The sequence below is a fragment of the Choloepus didactylus genome, chromosome 21 (assembly GCF_015220235.1).
Source record: "Choloepus didactylus isolate mChoDid1 chromosome 21, mChoDid1.pri, whole genome shotgun sequence".
NCBI classification, from domain to species: Eukaryota; Metazoa; Chordata; class Mammalia; order Pilosa; family Megalonychidae; genus Choloepus; species Choloepus didactylus.
This window is the reverse complement of record NC_051327.1, coordinates 36891717-36910861: the sequence shown is the minus strand read 5'-3', so window position 1 is coordinate 36910861 and position 19145 is coordinate 36891717. Positions and strand designations below refer to the sequence as shown.

The 19145-nt window shown below is 46.9% G+C and overlaps 1 protein-coding gene across 7 annotated transcripts in view; it reads right to left on the bottom strand.

Moving 5' to 3' along the window:
• Positions 1-19145, bottom strand: part of CLEC16A (C-type lectin domain containing 16A) — a 228115-nt gene that overhangs the window by 181816 nt on the left and 27154 nt on the right. For 4 of the 7 annotated variants that reach the window (XM_037815367.1, XM_037815369.1, XM_037815363.1 and 1 more), the window contains exons 6-10: positions 18694-18699; positions 18191-18314; positions 15313-15487; positions 13801-13854; positions 8981-9094 (exon numbers count right to left, since the gene is read on the bottom strand). In XM_037815367.1, the coding sequence (XP_037671295.1) occupies positions 8981-9094; positions 13801-13854; positions 15313-15487; positions 18191-18314; positions 18694-18699 (473 nt within the window). The remainder of the gene's footprint in view (positions 1-8980; positions 9095-13800; positions 13855-15312; positions 15488-18190; positions 18315-18693; positions 18700-19145) is intronic. The other 3 variants (XM_037815364.1, XM_037815366.1, XM_037815370.1) reach the window with 1 other exon arrangement.

Genomic DNA, 19145 nt, shown 5'->3' with positions numbered 1-19145 from the left:
TAACATGTTTGATCTTTTTGTTCTATATTACACAGGGTACCCTGTTACCCAAAAGTCACAGGGGGGGTCACAGTGGCCCATATTACATCAGCTGTCACCAATAGTAGATGCCACAGCAGATGGCTTTGCAACTGACTGCAAAATGAAGCTGGGCCAATATCTGTTGCAGAGCGAACGTATTCTCATTCCAGAATGCGGTGATCAGCAAGCAAACATAAGACCAAATAAACTCCAGGGTGATGTATGGGTATATGTGTTATATGCCAAGCCATGAATAATTCGAAGCTGCTGAACCAAAGCCCAAATGCACATCCAGAATACACAATCGCCACCACTTCAGTGAGGAGATTTGATACCGTTGCCAAATTTAACGAGGAAAACAAAACCTCTCAAGTGGAGAAGCACAAAGAGGTAAACGCCACTTCCATTAACAAGAAGAACACAGCATTCTTCTCCTCAAGTTGGCCAATTATCAGGGAGTACTGGAGCTACAGAGGCATAAACTAAGGAAAAGCCCATTTGTCTGGAAGTGGAATGGACTCTCTGACAGCCCCCAGCACTCACACTTGTGCACGTGCTCAGCACTCGGACTCTGAGACAAACAGCAGGTCCGATCATGATGTGGCTGTGAGTCCTTCTTAGAAAGTAAAGTCTGCCAAAGATCAGCCCCACCTCCCCTGCCTTTTCCAAGGCAGGTCATCTCCTCTGTGCTCAATGCCGGGCTCCGCTCGGGCATTCAATCAAGAGCCAATAAATGGTTGGGAAGCAAATTAACCATGTGATAGTCATGAGTATCTCAAGTCACAAAACAATAAAATGTCTTCTACTCATTGGACAATGGCATAACAAGCACTTATTTAGTATTTCTATATGAAGGGTATTTTACTATACTCTAAATAAGAGAACAAATTATGAATTACTGGTGATTCTTAGTTACCTGAAACATTTGGTTCCAAACACCACACTCACCAACATCTCATGCTTACCTGGAACTGACCCTCACTGCAGATGGTGGCCAAAGGGAAATTATTAGGAACGGTGTGGGATTTGGAGCTGGACACCAACAATCCCCTGGAACAGGGCGACAATGGGCCAACTACTTCGCCTCTCAGGGCTTCAGCTCCCTTATGGGGAGGACAAGGATGACAATGTCCCACTGTCGAGTTACTATGAACATCAGATGAGATGCTGTACAAGGATGTTCATCTCTACAATTAAACCACAGCCCTTCTCCCACTGCCCCAGGATGTTGTTTGCTCACTGGCCTCTTTTCTGAGCCCAGAGCCCACCCAGCTCAGTTCCACCATGGTCTCTGCCTCACATTTTCTATGCTTGGACCATCTCCACCTCACCCCACCCCCCAACTCTTGGCTGGGCTTGTCCCTCATCCTTCAGTTCTCGGATATGATGTCACCCCCTCAGAGAGGACTTCCTTCACTCTCATCTCCCAAGGCTTTTTCTGTTTCCTTCCCACATCCAAATCTGAAACCTGTGCTGATGTTGCATGTTTATTGCCCGAACATAAGGACAGGGACTCTGTCTGGTTCATCCAGTATTCCCTGTGGCCAGCACAGTACCTGCCTGGAACGTGGGGGTACCCGCTAAATAGCTGGGGGAGGGAGTAAAGGAGGATGAGCAAGCCAGCCAGCCGGGCTCACGGTAAGGGCCCAGCAGACGGGCGCTGCTCCTGCTGGGGAGTGCCCCTCCATGATTGAAGGGTCACCCAAACTTGACAATAAAAACGAGAAAAAAATAAATAATAAAAAAAAGAAATAGTAACGTATTATAGGCGAATTTGATTGAAAGTGGTTGTTTAAAGTCACGTATGTAAATAAGTTCCTGCATGAACCACTACAAGCGTAAAAAAATAATAGAATGGTATGTGGGGAAAAACATAGCAATTGCAAACTATGGACTATAGTTAACAGGAATATTTTAATATTCCTTCAACAACAGTAACAAATTTACTATACCAATACTATGAGTCAACAATAGAGGGGGAAAAGGGGTACAGGAGTTTTATTTTTTATTCTTATCTCTGTTCTGGAGTAATGAAAATGCTCTAAAATCGATCAAGGGGGTGTGTGCACAGCTATGTGATGATATTATGAGTTAGTGATTGTATACTTTGGATGGAGTATGTAGTGTGTGAATATATCTCAATAAAATAGAAAAAAAATTTTAAAAAAGGGTCACCCAAACAAGATGACCTGAGTGAAGAAAGCCCTTTCATGTTAGCTTGTCTTCTCTCTGCCCCTGTGCTTGGCTGGTGGCTCCCATGGGGTCTCCCAGGGAGATGTTATGCGCCTCCCAGCCAGGGGCCAGCAGGCATTGAATCGCAGGCCGGCCAGGCCCTGCCACTTCCCTGGTCTCAGAACCCTCCAGGGCAATCCTGCCAATCATCTGCTGGGACAGAGCTACCCTGCCTGCCCCGCTGACTGCCCTCCGACATGAAATGGGTGACTCTCTCCCCATCCCCTGCCGTCAGATCCACTGGCGTGCCAGGACAGGACAGGCGTCTCTGAGAAGGGAGCAGAGTGCCGCCCCGCCCCCACTCATGTGCAGCCACCCCCAGCCCCAGGCTCCCATCAGGTGACGCTCCCCTGAGCAAAACCAGCTTTCCTGATTTGAGAACTTTGGCACTGATCAAGACTGGATTTCTTTGGCTCATTTGAGATAAATCAGTGCTTTGTTCCCTCATTGAAAATGTAAAGCTGGAAAGACAGACAATCAGAGTTTACTGCGCATCTCTATGAGGAACCATATTGAACACTGGGGACACAGAGATTAGGATGTTCCCACCTCCCCAATATAAACTCCCAAGTCCTCCAAGGGCCCCCAGGGCTCCACATAGCCCAACCCTTACTTCCTCTCTGACCTCATCCCCTACCAGGCCCCCCTCACCACCCTGCTCCTTGCTGTTCCCCCACATACCAGGCAAACTCCTGCCTCAGGGCCTTTGCACTGGCAGTTCTTTCTGCCCAAAATGCTCTTCCCCAGAGATACATACATCGCTTCCTTCTGTGCTCAAATCTCACCTTCCCCATGAGGCCTACCCACACCACCCTGCTGAGAAGGGCACCCACCCACCCTCCTGGCACTGTCCCACCTCCTTTCTCCACATCACTACTGCTTCTCTAACATGGCTAAAACATTTACAACTAGCTTTATTGTTCCCATTTCCTTCCACTAGAACAGAAGCTCCCAGAGGTCACAGGTCTCTGCTTGTTCACCAATCTATCTCCAGTGCCTAGAACAGTGCCTGGACCAACAAATAACTCACTAGTTCTTTGTTGGAGAAATGAATACATACTGATACAGTTTCAAGGAACTCAGAGTCTGGATACAGAACTCCAACGCCCAACAGAGCCAGCACAGTAATGAATCTTAACGAAACCTCATTTTTCTGTCCCCTACCCTCAGTTTTCCTGATTGTAGCTGAAACCTGGAAGACAAATGGCTCAACGCAGACTAGGGAAGGGCCCCATTCAGCCTGGAAGTGTGGTGTGACCTCCTCATGCCATGGAGCTGTCTCAAGCCTTGTGGCCAGCCCCTGTCCTTCTGAGTCATGCTGCAGGGTGGGCACAGAAAAGCCAGTGAGGGTCTGAGTCCCAGAGCTTCCTCTGCCGCCCCCCCCAACCACCCACTTTGCCTGCTCTGTTCTTCCCTGTTAACCCCTCCAGGATGTGGCAATGATTCTGGGAGTCCCTGGCCCTCCGCTGGCTGACTGCACCAGGCACCACCTCCTCGGTCCCCACCCTATGGGACACACATCGGTTGACTGTCCCCACCTTTTGAACTGGGAGAAAAGGAGAGGAAATTGTTTCTAAGAGGTCACCTGCTGGCAACAATGCCCTATGCTCGGCATCTGCAACATGCCGTACTCTGGATTTTCTTTAGAAGTGGACCAGAGCTAGCACACTCAATACTTCTGCAGGCAATAATGGCGTCTTGGAGCTCTAATTCTAGTGAGAGTTCACAGGATAGACCACAATAGCCATGCAAAAAGGGAAAACACACATCAAGTTTTAAGTCTTTGATGGGAACGCTTGCCACCACACCAATAAAGAGCCTTGATATTACAGGGTCTCTTTTTTTTTCCTGCTGTGTTCACAACCGCTTTCTCCCAGAGCCTATTATTACTTTCAGGAAGAAGAATGCGTGCACTTCAGAACCAGCATTGATTATCTGAGCTCCATGAGCAAGGAGGTCAGGGGCATGGGAAGACACAGCTGGAAGGGGAGCTACTCTGTCTAACGCATTCAATGTTTGGGCGCCTCAGCCACCATCTGATGAAAGCCCAGCTGGAGAGACAGCCATGCGGGAAAGAGAACCCTGCAGCAGCAACCAGAAGATCAGGCCAATTACTGATGTTCTGAATCTGCCAGCACAGAAGCCCAGAGAAGCAAGGCTGAGGCTTTTCTAGCTGCTAGCTCCACGTGCTGCACCCTAGCGGAGTCGTCTGTTATGCCCAGGGACAGCTACCAGGAGCGACAGGTGTCACGCTGAGAGCTGGTGGCTAACATTTTAGGTGTGTGTTCACTTTTTCAGATCCCAAAGAGAATCATCCAGAGGCCAACCCACCTGGGCAGACGAGAGTCTGGAATGTACAGAGATGGTTAACATCCTCATTTGGGGATAAGGCTGCCTATTCTGCCCCAGAATCCTCAGTCCCCACTGGGAAGTCACAGCCACCCAGCTATGAAAATACACGTTAACTGGTTAAGTGTTTGCACTTTGCAGAAGTTAAAGCTGGGGCCGGCTGAGTCACAGGGCCCAGAAAGTACACAGGGGCCTCAGACCACTGCCAATACATGGCCATGTTTCACAATAGTGCTGTCATCGTCCTCGCTAACACTGAGCCCCTTTACGCCTTTTGGGTCTGGCTGTAAGGCACTCCCGAGGAACACACTGTATTCATCAGTTCACAGACTGGCTAGCCAGTCCAAGAAGGTAGGTCCCAATAGGGGGTGCCGTGGTTATTCCACAGCCTCAGAAACTAAGACCATCATAACTACAGCATCTACCATTTAAGCACTTGATGTGTGCTAGGCTCCGGAATGAGCACTTCCCACTGCATTTAATCCTCATCACAAACCCAGGAGACAAGTTGCCGCTATTCGCATGTTAGAGGTGAGGAGACTGAGGCCGGCGGAGGTGGACTAACTTGCCCGAGGCCACACACCTGCCAAGCAAGGGGCCGGGCTGGGACCCAGGCAGTCCGGCTACACTCCACTAGACCTCTCCTGAGGCGGAACATGGCACAGCACCCCGAGCAGCCATTCCACCACCCCTTCTCCGGAGCCCTACCGCCAAGACAGAAGAGAAGGTGGCAGGCACATCAAGGTCGGACACTGAGGCTATTTCTGTTCTGAGAATCATTATGAACGTCACAAGAGACCGTGTGACTCGTTCACACCTCCCAAGTGTCTCCCTGTGAAGCGGAGATCGCCCAGACCCGGTCCCCTGAGTTCACAAGGGGACGAGAACCCAGGAAGGGCAGGGAGCACACCTTCCTCAGCACGCTGCATCCCCAGCCTCTCAGCACAGGCACATCAAGGGCAGCAGCTGAGGGAACAGATGCACCGATCTGAACGGAAGGCAACTATTCTGCAGAAACCCAGGAGGAAAAATATCTCTTTGAAAAAAAGATGCCCCAGGTACTGATGCACACACCATAATCTAATCTATATGTACAATATGCAAAAGTAATGAGATGGTAGCAGTTTCAGAATTAGTGTTCTCTTACTCTGTTTCCCAAGACGAGAAACTATCTGCTCGGCAATAGGATGATAGCAAGAATTATCCCTTAGCAGGAAACACAATTTCAATGTGCAGATGAATTTCAATTAGACAATTTTCTAACCATGCTGATGTGCTTTAAATGTAACCTTAGATTACAGTCCTTTCAAATAACTGTGCTCTCCCCTCTGTCTCTCTCCTCTTCAATTTTGGTTTGGTTTGGTGAAAGGTCTGCTGGTAAAAATGAAGCAATACCAGTAAATTATCTACAAATTACGGGAAAGAGAAAGTAGGTTAAAAAAGACCAAGAAACTTAAAACAAGTATGATCAAACCACATCCGAGTCAGACAGGAAACAATAGGAGACCGTTCTCACTCACAGGGAAGGAAGGTGAAGTTAACCGAGACTACCGTCAACCAAGTGGGAGAGCAGAGTCACCTTGTGCTCTTCCCGAATTTTAACTGTGGTTGCTAGAATACAACAGACTTCTGTGTTGCTCCCGGGAAAAGGCAATAACCAGAAGTAGAAAGCTGACACTTTCACTCTGGCTGGCAGTTCCTTCCACACTTGAAACAGTCTCATTTTCAGCTTAGGCACCCGCTACAATGGGTCGTGTGTTTCAACGGGGGGCAGGACCTTAGTCCCAGGAGAATGCCATCGGGAGAAAGACAGCAAAACACTCCCTCCAGTTACAGGGTTCAACTAAAGTGGGGATCCTAAACTGACAGATTGCTGGTAACTTTCTGCAATTTGCTTTTGTTAAAATTGTCAACCCCACGTATTAACATCAATATCTAGCTTGTGATCTCGTCCCATAGTTCTACAAGATGTTACCATTGGGGGAAGCTGGGTAAAGGGGACTGGGAATCTCTCTGTGTTACTTCTCACAATTGCATATGAATGTACAACCACCTCAGTGAAAACTTCCATTTCATAAAAACAACTGCAAACTCCAGAATCCCACCAATTTCTGGGTTCATCTCTTGGTTCACCAAGTCTAACTTCAGCCCCATAGTGAGTGTCTCATAGAGTCATTCCTTGGCAAGACCTTAGGAGTTATCTTGGAGATGTGAAATCATGCTACAAAAGGCAGCCCAAAGGGACCCAGGCTATCACATGTGGTTATGAGCGTAACGTAGTGCGAGTCAGCAGCGGGCTGGGTGGGTACTGGGCAAATGGAACAGAGAATGCAGGCTCCGTCCAAGGGGGCAGCTTCGGCAAAGCCACCTGCTAAACCATGGCACTATGGGGACCAGATCTTACGACTGTTCAAGAGAATTCAGACAGCTGGACTTTCATGCAAAACTTCCTAAATCTTAAATGTTGGCAATTAATACCATTTTCTTTTAAACACTGTGAGGGCCAAGTGAACAGGTCTGAGGGCCAGGCTGCAACCCATCAGGCCCCTTAGGCACTTTAAATATATTTTCTTCTCATCCTCGCCAAGAGTCCTGCAGAGTAGGGCTCGCTCTTCCTGCTTTCCAAACAGGCTGAGACAATGTGCCCCAGGTCACCCGGCTGGCCTGGGACTTGGCAGCGCTGACTGGGAGGCCCTGCTGACTGCTAACTCGGCATCCTGTTACTTGCATTCATTCAGCAAAAGCTGTTTAAGAAAGCTGCAGAGCAATACCTCCAGCTCCACGAACACTGAGTCAACTCCACATTTTCCTGAGCGAAGCCTCGTCATGAGGTGGACCACCAAGGAAAGTCTTTCCTGTTCAACACTTGTCAACCTCCGTCACCCTCAGCTGAAATCCTCTCGGCAAACTCCCACCCCTTCCCTTCAGAGCACTTCGAGGACTTGAGACAGGGAAGTTAGTGACCTATTTGACCAACGTCTGTCTTTCCTACTAGATGGAGGCTCCATTACGGCAGAGATTACTTACATTTTTGGATATCCCCAGAACTAACATGATGCCTGGTCCAAAGAAAGGGCTTAATAAACACTTGCTGAATGAATCAGTGAAGGGACAGGCCAGACAGGGGCAGTGAAAAGGCTCCATTCAAATTCAGCTGAATGAACGCTGCCACCACCACCAAGGACAGAAAGTTTCTGGGAACCTTTTCGGAGGCTCCAAATCCTCCACTGAATAGCAAACCAGCCCAGCCAAACCATTATGCACCGGAAAACCCAGAAAGGCAGGAGCCTCTTGTTATAGTGCTCCCTGCCGTTGAGGCCTTTCAGCAACAGGATCACATTCCACCCCACTCAGGGCAGCAGCAGCCTTTGACCTGTGAGGCCACTGCCCTGACAACCTGGCTGCAGAGATGGGACTCTTAGAAAACAAGCCTTTGTTCTGAGCACTCAACGTCATCTTAAACATCTGCCAAGCCCATGCTATGGCAGACATAATGACAGAGAAGATGCCTGCCCGTAAGCTTAGGGTGAGTAAGATCCTGTCTCTAGAGAAGGAAAAACTAGAAGCAAGGGCCTTCCAGGCAATGGGTCTGACAATGGCATAGGTACAGAGGCAGAAACACAGGGCATGCTGGGGGAAAAGCGGGCTGGACCATCATGAAGGCAGCCCTGGAGCACAGTTCACACAAGGGAAGGCAGAGAAGATAATCAGAGCTGGGAAAGCCTGGGCAGAAGGCCTCCTCATGGTCACCAGGTTGTTTTCCTTTAGTCATGGGCACAAAGTACAAACTCAAGCCTTCTTAAGGACCACAGACATGCTCTATCTGGGCCACAGTTCTTAACTTAAAAATTGGGATGTTTTTACATAAAAATGCAGAGGTGACCTGACATGCTGCTTCCCAAATTCCTGCAGAACTGTAGGCTGGGGTGGAACAGCAGACTGCTCACCACGGAAACATATGAGCTCCTATCTGCCACCGTCCCCACCATGCCCTGCCATTCTCACTCGGGCTCGCTTCATTCATAGATGTCCCCAGCCTAGCCACTGCAGATACATGTGCTTTCAAGTTTACAAGATCCTTTCCTACACAGTCTCTCATTCTGTCCCATAGATATGCAACCTGAGGCCCAGAGTGGTGTAATTTCAGGTTCACTAACACAGGTTCAACCAAACCTACGGTTAGGACATGACCCCAGATATCTGGGTTTGCATTTCAAGACTCTGATTAGGTCCCTGAATCCCAGACCAGCTTATGCATCATCACTGCTGTACGAGCAGAACACTGGATTCTGATTTTAGGGAAAGACACTCATTAACAAAATGAACTAGGGTTTCTTATCCAGGGTAAGAAGCAGTCTCAAAGCTAACAATGACTTACAGAAGTTCTCTGAACATCTTGCTCAGGCTTGGCATACATCTCAGACAGATCGCCGTTCAGAATGACCTCAGCTAATGAGTTCACCAGTGGTGCATGATGTATAATTAGGAAGACCTGATTAAAAAGAAGAAATGGGATTTGCATTAAAGTGTGCAATCTTTTACCCTCTTCCTTCCTCAATCTGAAACAACTGGGCTGGGCTACTGAAATTCCACATTAAGCAGCAATCACTGTGAGGCAACATTCAAAGAATGGGTCACATTTAGAAGAAATAAGTTACCGGTCTTCTCCCTGAGAGGTCTGCTCCTCCTTCAGACTGTTCCCTATTTGGCTGGCTGTTCTTTATCAGAAGAAATCACATTAAGGCGAGAATGTCTACCATGGCTGGTTAAAGCCAAATCTGGCTTAAATGGAGCAACATGGGAAAGGAACAACCAAACCAGCACACTCCTTCCTTTCCACAGGCATTTTTGTGTCAAATTCAATTATAATAACACTAGAAGGCACCGTCCCAATACCTTAGCCATATGGGAATGGGGCTGGTGCATCTTATTCCAGTCAAGGACTTGGCAAAGGGTGTGTTAGAGATTCCATCACTGGAACCAGCTCTGACCTCTGTCATGGGTTTCAGCACACTGGGATTTAAGGCAGCATTGACAGGTGTGGGAACTGTGGGGAACAAAAGCCACACGACCTGGGGTAAGGGGAGGCAAGAGGGGGAGTTATTGCTTAATGGGACCAGAGTTCCTGTTTGGACTGATGAAAAGGTTCTGGTAATGGATGGTGGTTATGGTAACACAGCACTATGAATGTAATTAATCATTAAAATTTTGGTTAAAATGCCAAATTTTGTTTTATATGTTACCACAATAAAATGTTTTTAAAAATAAAAAACAAAACAGTGCCCGGCACATAGAAAGTGCTCAATAAATACTAGCTATTATTAGTTTCAAAAAAAAAAAAAAATCAGTGGAAGGAAGGAAGGAAGGAGGGAAGGAGGGAGGGAGGGAGGGAAGGAAGGAAGGAAGGAAGGAAAGATGAGCCACACGAGCCAGAAATGGCTGCAGTCCTGCCAGAATGCCAACCTGGAAGGACTGTGCTGTCAGATGGCCCAGCTGCTCCACCCTCTTGCCCAATGTTAGGAATGGCTTGAGGAACCAAGGCATTCAAAACTGGCTTGCACCACCTCAGCAGGTGATCTCACTGCCCTCCCCCCTACGTGGGACCTGACTCCCAGGGGTGTAAGTCTCCCTGGCAACGCAGGATATGACTCATGAGGATAAGCCTGGACTGGACATCGTGGGATTGAGAACATTTTCTTGACCAAAAGGGGGATGCAAAATGAAACAAAATAAAGTTTCAGTGGCTGAGAGATTCTAAATTGAGTCGAGAGGTCACTCTGGTGGGCACTCTTATGCACTATATAGATAACCTTTTTTAGGTTTCAATGTACTGGAACAGACAGAAGTAAATACCTCAAACTGTCGAGCTCCAATCCAATAGCCTGGACTCCTGAAGACGACTGTGTAACAATGCAGCTTACAAGCGGTGACAGTGCAATTGTGAAAGCCTTGTAGACCACACTCCCTTTGTCTAGTGTATGGATGGATGGGTGGAGGGATGGGAACAGAAGCTGAATGGAGGATGCGGTGGGATGGGGGGAGATGATTTGGGTGTTCTTTTTTGCTTTTATTTTTTATTCTTGTTCTGGTTCTTTCCGATGTAGGGAAAATGTTCGGGAATGCATTGGGGTGATGAATGCATAACTCTATGATAATACTGTGAACAGTTGATTGTACACCATGGATGACTGTATGTTATGTGAATATATTTCAATAAAACTGAATTAAAAAAAAATGACTTGCAAAGTTGGCAAGTGTGGCAACACACCTGCTATTAGGTTTTGAATGCCTTGGTTCCTCAAGCCATTCCTAACATTGGGCAAGAGGGTGGAGCAGCTGGGCCATCTGACAGCACAGTCCTTCCAGGTTGGAATTCTGGCAGGACTGCAGCCGTTTCTGGCTCGTGTGGCTCATCCTTCCTTCCTTCCTTCCTTCCTTCCTTCCCTCCCTCCCTCCTTCCCTCCTTCCTTCCACTGATTTTTGTTTTTTGATTTTTTTTTTTTTTGGGTTTTAAAATATAAAGACAAGGCATAGACAGTGGGTGGTGCATCTACCCTCTGTATAAAAAGGGTGTGCACGTGCATGCATGTATGCATGCTCACGTTGGTTTTGCTTATATATGCACAGAACAGGTTTTCTCAACCTTGGCACTACTGATGTTTCGGGCCAGGTATTTCGCTGCTGTGGGGCCCATCCGTGCACTGCAGGCTGTTCAGCAGCATCCTGGCCACTACCCATTAGATGTCATAGCACCCCCCAACCCCCACCCCAGTCATGACAACCAAAACTGTCTCCGGACACAGCCAAATGTCCCCTAAAGAGTGAAACCACTCCAGATGAGACCTGGGATAGAATGTCTCTGGAAGGACACACAAGAATCCTATAACTGTAGTTGTCATTGGGGATAGAAACTAGGAGTGTGACCAGAAGTGGAAAGGAAACTTGACTATCACCTGTTTGAACTTTGAACTTTAAAACTTTATTTTAAAATATAGGTAAAAAAAAAAAAACATAACTATTGGTTGTTTCTGGGGCACAGGACAGGTGTCTGGGGCCCAGGGGTGAGAGGGAGCCTTGTCCCTAAATGTCATTTTGCCCTGTTCGATTGGGTGAATATACTGTTCAAAGAAAAATAAATACAATTCAAACTGGATAAAAGGTACAGGCAGAACAGTCAAATGTGGTGCCTGCCTAAAAAAGCACATCTGTTTTTAAGGTGCCAGGGAGCCCTCTGCCAGCACAGAGACAATACAGTTGGCGCTGATGAGTTCACCCGTGTTTGGGGCTGTGAGAGGCCGGCGTGATAAGGATGACTGTTCTCACCTTCAAAATCCCAAACCACTGAGTTCATTTATTCCTTCCACAAGTATTTAAATATTCATCATGCACCAGGTGTGAATGTTACCTTAATTGACCATTCATCTTTTATTCAGTCCATGAACATTCCATGAGCACCAACTAAGGCCCAGTGAACAAAGGGCAAGCGATGTGTGCCTGCAGACTCCCACACTCGGAGCTGGTTCCTGATGCTCTGACCAGGAAAAGGAGGAGGTGGGAGCAGGGGAGGTCAGACATGTAAGCGGAAACATGTGCAGACTCAATGAGTCAGGCCACGCTGTCCACACCATGCTCGCTTAGTTTCAGGAGGTCGACATCACCAGTTGCACTAAATTAACATTGTTAATGTGAATTATATTGGTTTTGTAGCTCAGCTTGTAAAATAATTTGTAAGTATGCTTTGATTATACAGTGATGTAGGGAGTTAAGGACAAGGAATTTATACCAGATTTTAGGGTGTTACCTAATTAGGCAATATTACAGTAAAACCAAGTAAAAAGGCAGGAGGAGGAAGGGCTTGGATCTTTTATCTTTAAAGGGGGTCTGTTGCTCAAGTCTGAGAAACACTGAATTGCCAACTATGCTTTCTGGGAGATGTTGAAATAATTAATTAGGTGCCTGAGCTACTACTAGTCTTTCATTGAGAAAACGGGAGAGAGGCATGGCCTGAGCCCGCTGCCCCTAGTTGCCAGTGCTGTGGGGCTTTGGTGGCCGTGCTCCTCGGACAGGACCCCACCATGCAGTGCTCTGAGAGCTGAAAGAGCCCTGAGGATGTTTTGCAAGGGATTCCTGTGGCTGAGCATCTGGCCTACCAAGTCCTGCCAGACTCCCAGAATCCCAAGCAGGAGATACTGGTGGATTTGTAAAGAGGCGGCAGAAAATGCTGCCAGGGGAGGCTGGGGTGTGCACCAAGCTCTGTGGCACAGAGGGGCATTCAGACTGAGCCACCCTGTGGCAGAGCTCTGAACAAACAGAGCTGCCGGAACAAGGCTCTGAGATGTGAATGGGGCTTGGGCCACATCCGGATCCTGATCCCCTCCCTACTAGGAGGAGGCCAAGCCTGAATCTCTCTTCTCAGGCCAACAGGAGACAGGAAGGGCCCAAAGATCCAGTTAGAAGGACATTCTCTGATCAAAGCAATAAATACCTGTGCCACTGCAGAAGTGGAAACAGCTCTGTCAAACGTTTGACTGTTTGACAGTCTAATGAGATGGCTTGACAGTCTGGACTGCTCTTAATAAAAATATTTTTAAAGTTATGTAACTGGGTCACCATGGAGTTTTTCCCTTCTTGTAAATATTACATAATTACAAGAAGGAAACACGCTTGCTTAAGGGGGGGAAGGCAGACAAATTGGCTCAAGTCACAAATCTGGAAGCTGAGGCTGCTACAAGGTACCTTCCAGAAGGTAAGAAATCTGGGAACTAGAACCACGACAAAAGCCTTAAAAAAGCGTCTTTGTTACAGGAAGTCTTTTTGCCTCAAGGCTGCTGTGTGTATGTACACACTGGGTCCTGCAGTTTGGGGCTAATTTCAAAATGCTGAGAATAAAATGCACACAATCCACATTCCCAGGGTAATTAGCTGTTTTGGAAACCTTGGTCCCCACTGTAAAAATCAACTACATGAGGGCCAGGTTTGATTTCTTTTCGTTTTTCTTTAAACCTCCATTCCCCACCATGAAGGAGATGAACATCAGCTCCTGTCAGTGTCTGGATAACAGAATCCCCCTCTCATTTTATTGACATTGTATTTCGAGCTGGGGGCACTGAGAGAAGACAGGCAATGCAGCCTGGGGAAGTTCTGAAAGACAGCAGTGTCACAAATATGGTGGGGACACGGGCGAGCGATAGGACATACCTGTGACAGAAGGTAGAGAGAGACGGGCAGGCTGATTTTCGGTCGTTCTCCTCCCTAGTGAAGGTTAGGGGGAAAGAGAGAGAGGGAAATCTAAGTCACACAAGTGAGCCACACAAAATGGCTGAAGTCAAAAGCCATCTGCTAAAAGAGAGGCTTCCTGTCCCGATGACTTCCTCCATGACCCTAAAGCTGCCCTTCCCCTGGTGCTACTCAGAAGTCCGCTTTGCAAAATACATTTGCAACCTAATCCTATTTAATTCCGTTTACAAGACCACTCTTTCTTCACCTGAGAAATCTTTCAGTTTAGTCACGGATTAGAAGCTGGATCCAAGAGGAAAAACTTGCTCCTTAAATTACCAAGAATGTTAATTTCCCCCAGCTGGGCCACTGAAAGCCCCAGCCCCAGGAGGGCTGTTCTCGGGGAGGGGCTTTCAAAACTGGGGATACAGGGGAAGGTTTGCAGCACTCTGGCCTAGAAAAAGCCCCTCATATGTACCAAGCTTCCCTGTGTCCAAGTAACTGTGAGAGAGATCTTCTGGATCCTTGTTTTGCAGCCAAACAGGCTCAGAGAGGTTAACTGCCTTGTCTGAGGCCTCACAGCCGGAAAAGGGAAGACCGAGTTTGAATCCAGATCTGAAAGCTCCAATTCCTGTACTTTTTCTATGCCCCAAATAGCTGCCTCTAGTAGATACAGTTAGGGTTGCAATTTTCTCTACTTATTCTGAGTGAGAATCCCCATGTTCTGCCTCTGAAAAGAAAACCCAGCCTCCTGGGACAATCTGTACAGGTAGAAGCCCCTCCAGGAGAACCAGCTGGCTGTGCACTGCCCTTCTGTGGGCCTCTGTTCTCCTGCCTGCCTGTTTGCCCTGGGAGGGGCTGGGCAGAGGACTCCCTGCCCTGAAGTATTATTTCCCATAGGGGGAGATGAGAACCACCAGCACAGAATCACCTGGGGAGCAGGTGAAATATGCAGGTTCCCTGGTCTCACCCCACCACACATCGGCCAGAGCCCCTAAAAGTGGGGAGAGGAGCCTGAGAACATGCATGTCAGCAAGCACTGTCCACAGGAAGGATCCAGAGGCCTGCTGGCCAGGAACGATCCCTGCCTGGGGACCTTTCCAGTCCTCCCCTGCAAGTTCTGTTGCTGTCTGGCCCTTCTCCAAATCGATTAGCTCTGGTGACTCACAGAAAAAGTTGCCGGGGAAGGGAAGTCCTCAAGTGAAGGATGCATAGAAACTAAAAAGCTAACTCTACAAGGTTTTCTGTTTCCTTCTCAAGTCAGTAATCTTCTTTTCTTTCTCTTTTACACACATACACCCTCACCCTCACACTCACTCACACAGGAAGAGAAAAGGAGAACTAGTGTGCTTTGAAAGAACTCTCCCTCAGGCACCCAGCCTTGGTCCCTTGCAAGGCTCAGCTGGGTCCCGGGTGACTGTCCTCCCGGCCCGGGCTTGCCCCCTGGGGAAGCTGACCCCTGTGGAGCAAGGGGTCCAGGCCCCACAGGCCCACCTTGTCCTGGTTCTCCAGTGAGTACACGTAGAGGGGCAGGAAGAGCCGGTTGAGCAGGTGGTCTGTGAGCACATCGTTGAGGAACTCGCAGTTGATGATGAGGATGTCGTTGAGATAGTGCAGGTGGTCCAGGTGCTCGGCCACCAGGTCGCTCAGTTTCCCCCGATTCCGGTGCCTGCCAGGAGAGACCACCTCAGCCTGGAAGCCAAGGCCTGGGGCCCTCAGGCCCAAACGCAGCAGCCCGAGACTGAGGGCACAGGGTCTTCATTCTACAAATATTCAAGTGAGTCTCAAGGGACATCTAACCTGGCCCCTACTGGGAAGAAACACAAAGAGACAACTGGGAGGGCTTCTGGGGATCCACCCGATGGAGGCCTCAGTACAACTCATACCCCGGCCACCACCACAGCTAAGCTATTAGCAAGCCATTTCACAACAGCAGCCACTGGTCAACGTGGGAAGATCCCCCAGCTCCCAAGATAAGCAATATTAATGTAGCAACAAATCCTCTCTAATTAAAATGCCCCAAGGAGTTCTGCAGAGTGAAGCAGGCCTCAGCAGCCGCGCCCTTCCCACCGGCCCCAACCACCCCCCCACCCCCCCACCCCCGCCACCCCGGCCCCCACCCTGCCCTGAGGTCTGACCCTTGCAGTTAAGCACAGGCTGAGTGGGAAACTGGGGTGAATCCACCCCACACTTCAAAAGAAAAGGATCCCCAGAACGACCAGCACTGTCACCACCCCAAAAGTGTTTCTCCTACAGAGAGCAATCTAGCTAAGGTAAGACTTTATTTTATATTATCATTATTACTCAAGTAATGGATAGGCATTTTAGAAAATAGAAAATTGACTAAAAAATGAAAAGCAAAAAAATGAATATCTCCTATAATCCCACTACTAAGAGAAAACTACTGTTAACATTTTGGTTCTTACAATCCTACAATCTGTTTTTATACATTTAAATTCTTTCCTTACAGTCATCTGCAAAACTCATGTGTTATATATCTATCCATCTAATTATACATACTTTAAAAAAATAAGAAAAAAACAGAATCAATGTTGCTTCTTTAATGTAAGTTTAAATAATTCTTCCTCTATTAAATTTTAATAAAATATTTAGTAAAGACAGCAAATACATATTATAAATCCTAATAATACAAGTACCTGTGAATCCACTATGCCAACACTATATATAATGTTTTGTAACTTGTTCCCCATTTAATGAGATATTGTGGAATTTCTTCTCTATTGGGATGCTGAATGCACCTCATTTTGTTAAAACTTTTACTTAAAAAAATATCTTATTAAAATAACATACGCAGATGGATACAGAAACCAAATACAGCAGCTTCTTGCCACCCCTTCCCACTCTATAGAGAAGGCAGGTTTTAACTCTATTACTTGGTTTCTGCAAATGGTTCCTCCTCTATTTCTAAAAAATCTGCAGGGACTCTATTTTGTGATTGATCCATTTTACATATTATCTGTGGACCTCTTTGTGCTCCTTCCACCCCTATTTCCTCAATAATTTCCAATATTTGCTGTTGACATTATAACTGTTCGCTGCAGAGCAAAATAGAAAACTATATCATTTCCTTCCTTGCATAACTTTTTGTTCTGTCTGGAGTTAAGTGCCTCATTATGTTTTACATCCATGATTTTCCATATCCATAGGGGTCCTGATTTTTCCCAAATGCTCCATCAGAGCTGCCATCTACTGATCCTTACTTGTTTCCCAATATCAGATCTAATACTCGATCTAGCTCCTTCCTCCCCACCCAGGAGACCTCCTTCCTGGGTCCTTCATAGTCCTGACCACACTGGGGTGTGCCTCTCACCAGATGTGTGCAAATCTGTCACTCTGGGGCACAGGATTCTAACCAAGGGCAATTATGCCTGGAAAGGGACAGGTGGCAATGTCTGGAGGCACCTTGGATTGTCACAAATGGGGGGTGGGGTGTGCTACTGGCATCTAGCGGGTAGAGGCCAGGGGACGCTGTTAAACATCCTACAATGCAGGGGACAGCCCCTGACAACAAAAGACTATTGAGCCCCGAACGTTAACAGTGTCAAGGGTGAGAAATCCCATTCTGGGGCTTCTGTTCATTACTCCAGGGTGAAAACCACCACCTTAATCTTTTTTTTTTTTTTTTTAACAGCTTTATTGAGACTTAATTCACATACCATAAAATTCACCCACTTAACGTAGGCAATTTAACTGTTTTTAGTATATTCACAGTTGTGCAACCATCACCACAATCAACTTTAGAACATTTTCATCATCCTCCCCCAAAATCCATATACTCATTAGCAAATGATTGCTCTCCATTTCCACACAACCCCCCATCCCCACCCTCTTCAGCCCCCAGGAGCTACTTATCTAAATCTGTCTCTACGGATTTGCCTATTCTGGATATTTCATATAAGAGGAATCATACAATACTGGTCCTTTGGGGCTGCCTACTCTCACTTAACATGTTTTCAAGGTTCATCCATGTTGTAGCATGTATCAGTTCTCCATTCCTTTTTATGGGTGAATAAATTCCAACATATAGATATACCACATCTTCTTTATTCATTCATGAGTTGATGGATCATCTTAATCTTTTTTTACCAGCTACCTAGCACCTCTGTCTATGGGTGTCTGAATTGATTTACTCTATTCCCCTTCTGTGAAGCAGCCGAGTTGTTTCCAACGTTCCACTGTCTTCACAGGTGGGCAGAATCTTTTAGATTACGGAAGTCCACCCTCTGCCTATAAATAGGCAGATAAGTTTGGTTTTAGTGTTTCCTTCTCCTCAATGATAAATGAATTTTCCCTGAAATCTACCCCCCCCCCCCCCCACTCTACCCAGTGAGCACCAGGGAGAGACACTTACTCCTCATCAGTCTGCACACAGTTATCAAGTTCAATCACGTGGCTCCCGATGAACCAGACCAAATTGGAGAAGTAGGGAACTGCAGTTTTATCTCTGATATAGTGCAGCATGGCCTGGTTATCCACTGAGAAAATTCACAAAAGAAAAGAAAAAAGTCAAGCTACCGAAAATCACTTGGGGGGAATTAAAAAAAAAAAAAACAAAAAACATATACACACAATGAAAAAGCCCTCTACTATCATCCTGAATCTTTTCTGTCTTTCCCAGAAATACTTGAAAATATTTATCTTATTCATAAAATTGTATTCATCAAGGAAGTTCTTATGCTATTTTTAGAAATAGTCAAATAAATTGGGCTAAACATCTAAAGTGCACTTAAGAGCCTACTTCTCAGCACAGCTTTTAGCTAGCCTACAGTGAAATCTACCATTCTCAAGCAAGCTTCCTGGATTTGCATGTAAGGATAAGTTAAGAAAGCAGAAAACCAGAGGTTAATAACTTACATGACACTGCAATAAGGAACACGGGAATCGTCATTGAAGGAAAGGCAAAAAACAGACAACAGTTAATAGGGTTAGGAACTGGGATGGTGAGACTTTTTGCAGAGGGATAGAGACTGAGGGCAGGAGGCATCTAAATCTAAAGATACAGGTTAGGAGAGAACAAGAGAAAACAGAACAGGATGCAGAGCCTCGGCTTGGACCAAGTCGCAAACTCAGAAGCCTGCCAGGTAAACTGGGGGACACAGGCCTCGGTTCCCAAGTGGCCACAGCTTCTCAGCACCAGCTTCCCAGGGTCTTACAGGACTGTGGGCCCAGAGTTACCAGATCTACACATCTTCAAGTCAGAAATCTACACTTTTAAACAAGATCTCCCCATTTTTAAGTATTGGCAACCAAATATGTTTCTTTTCAAAAACCAGCAAAGTCAATGAAAACCCGTCTGCAGGCCAGAT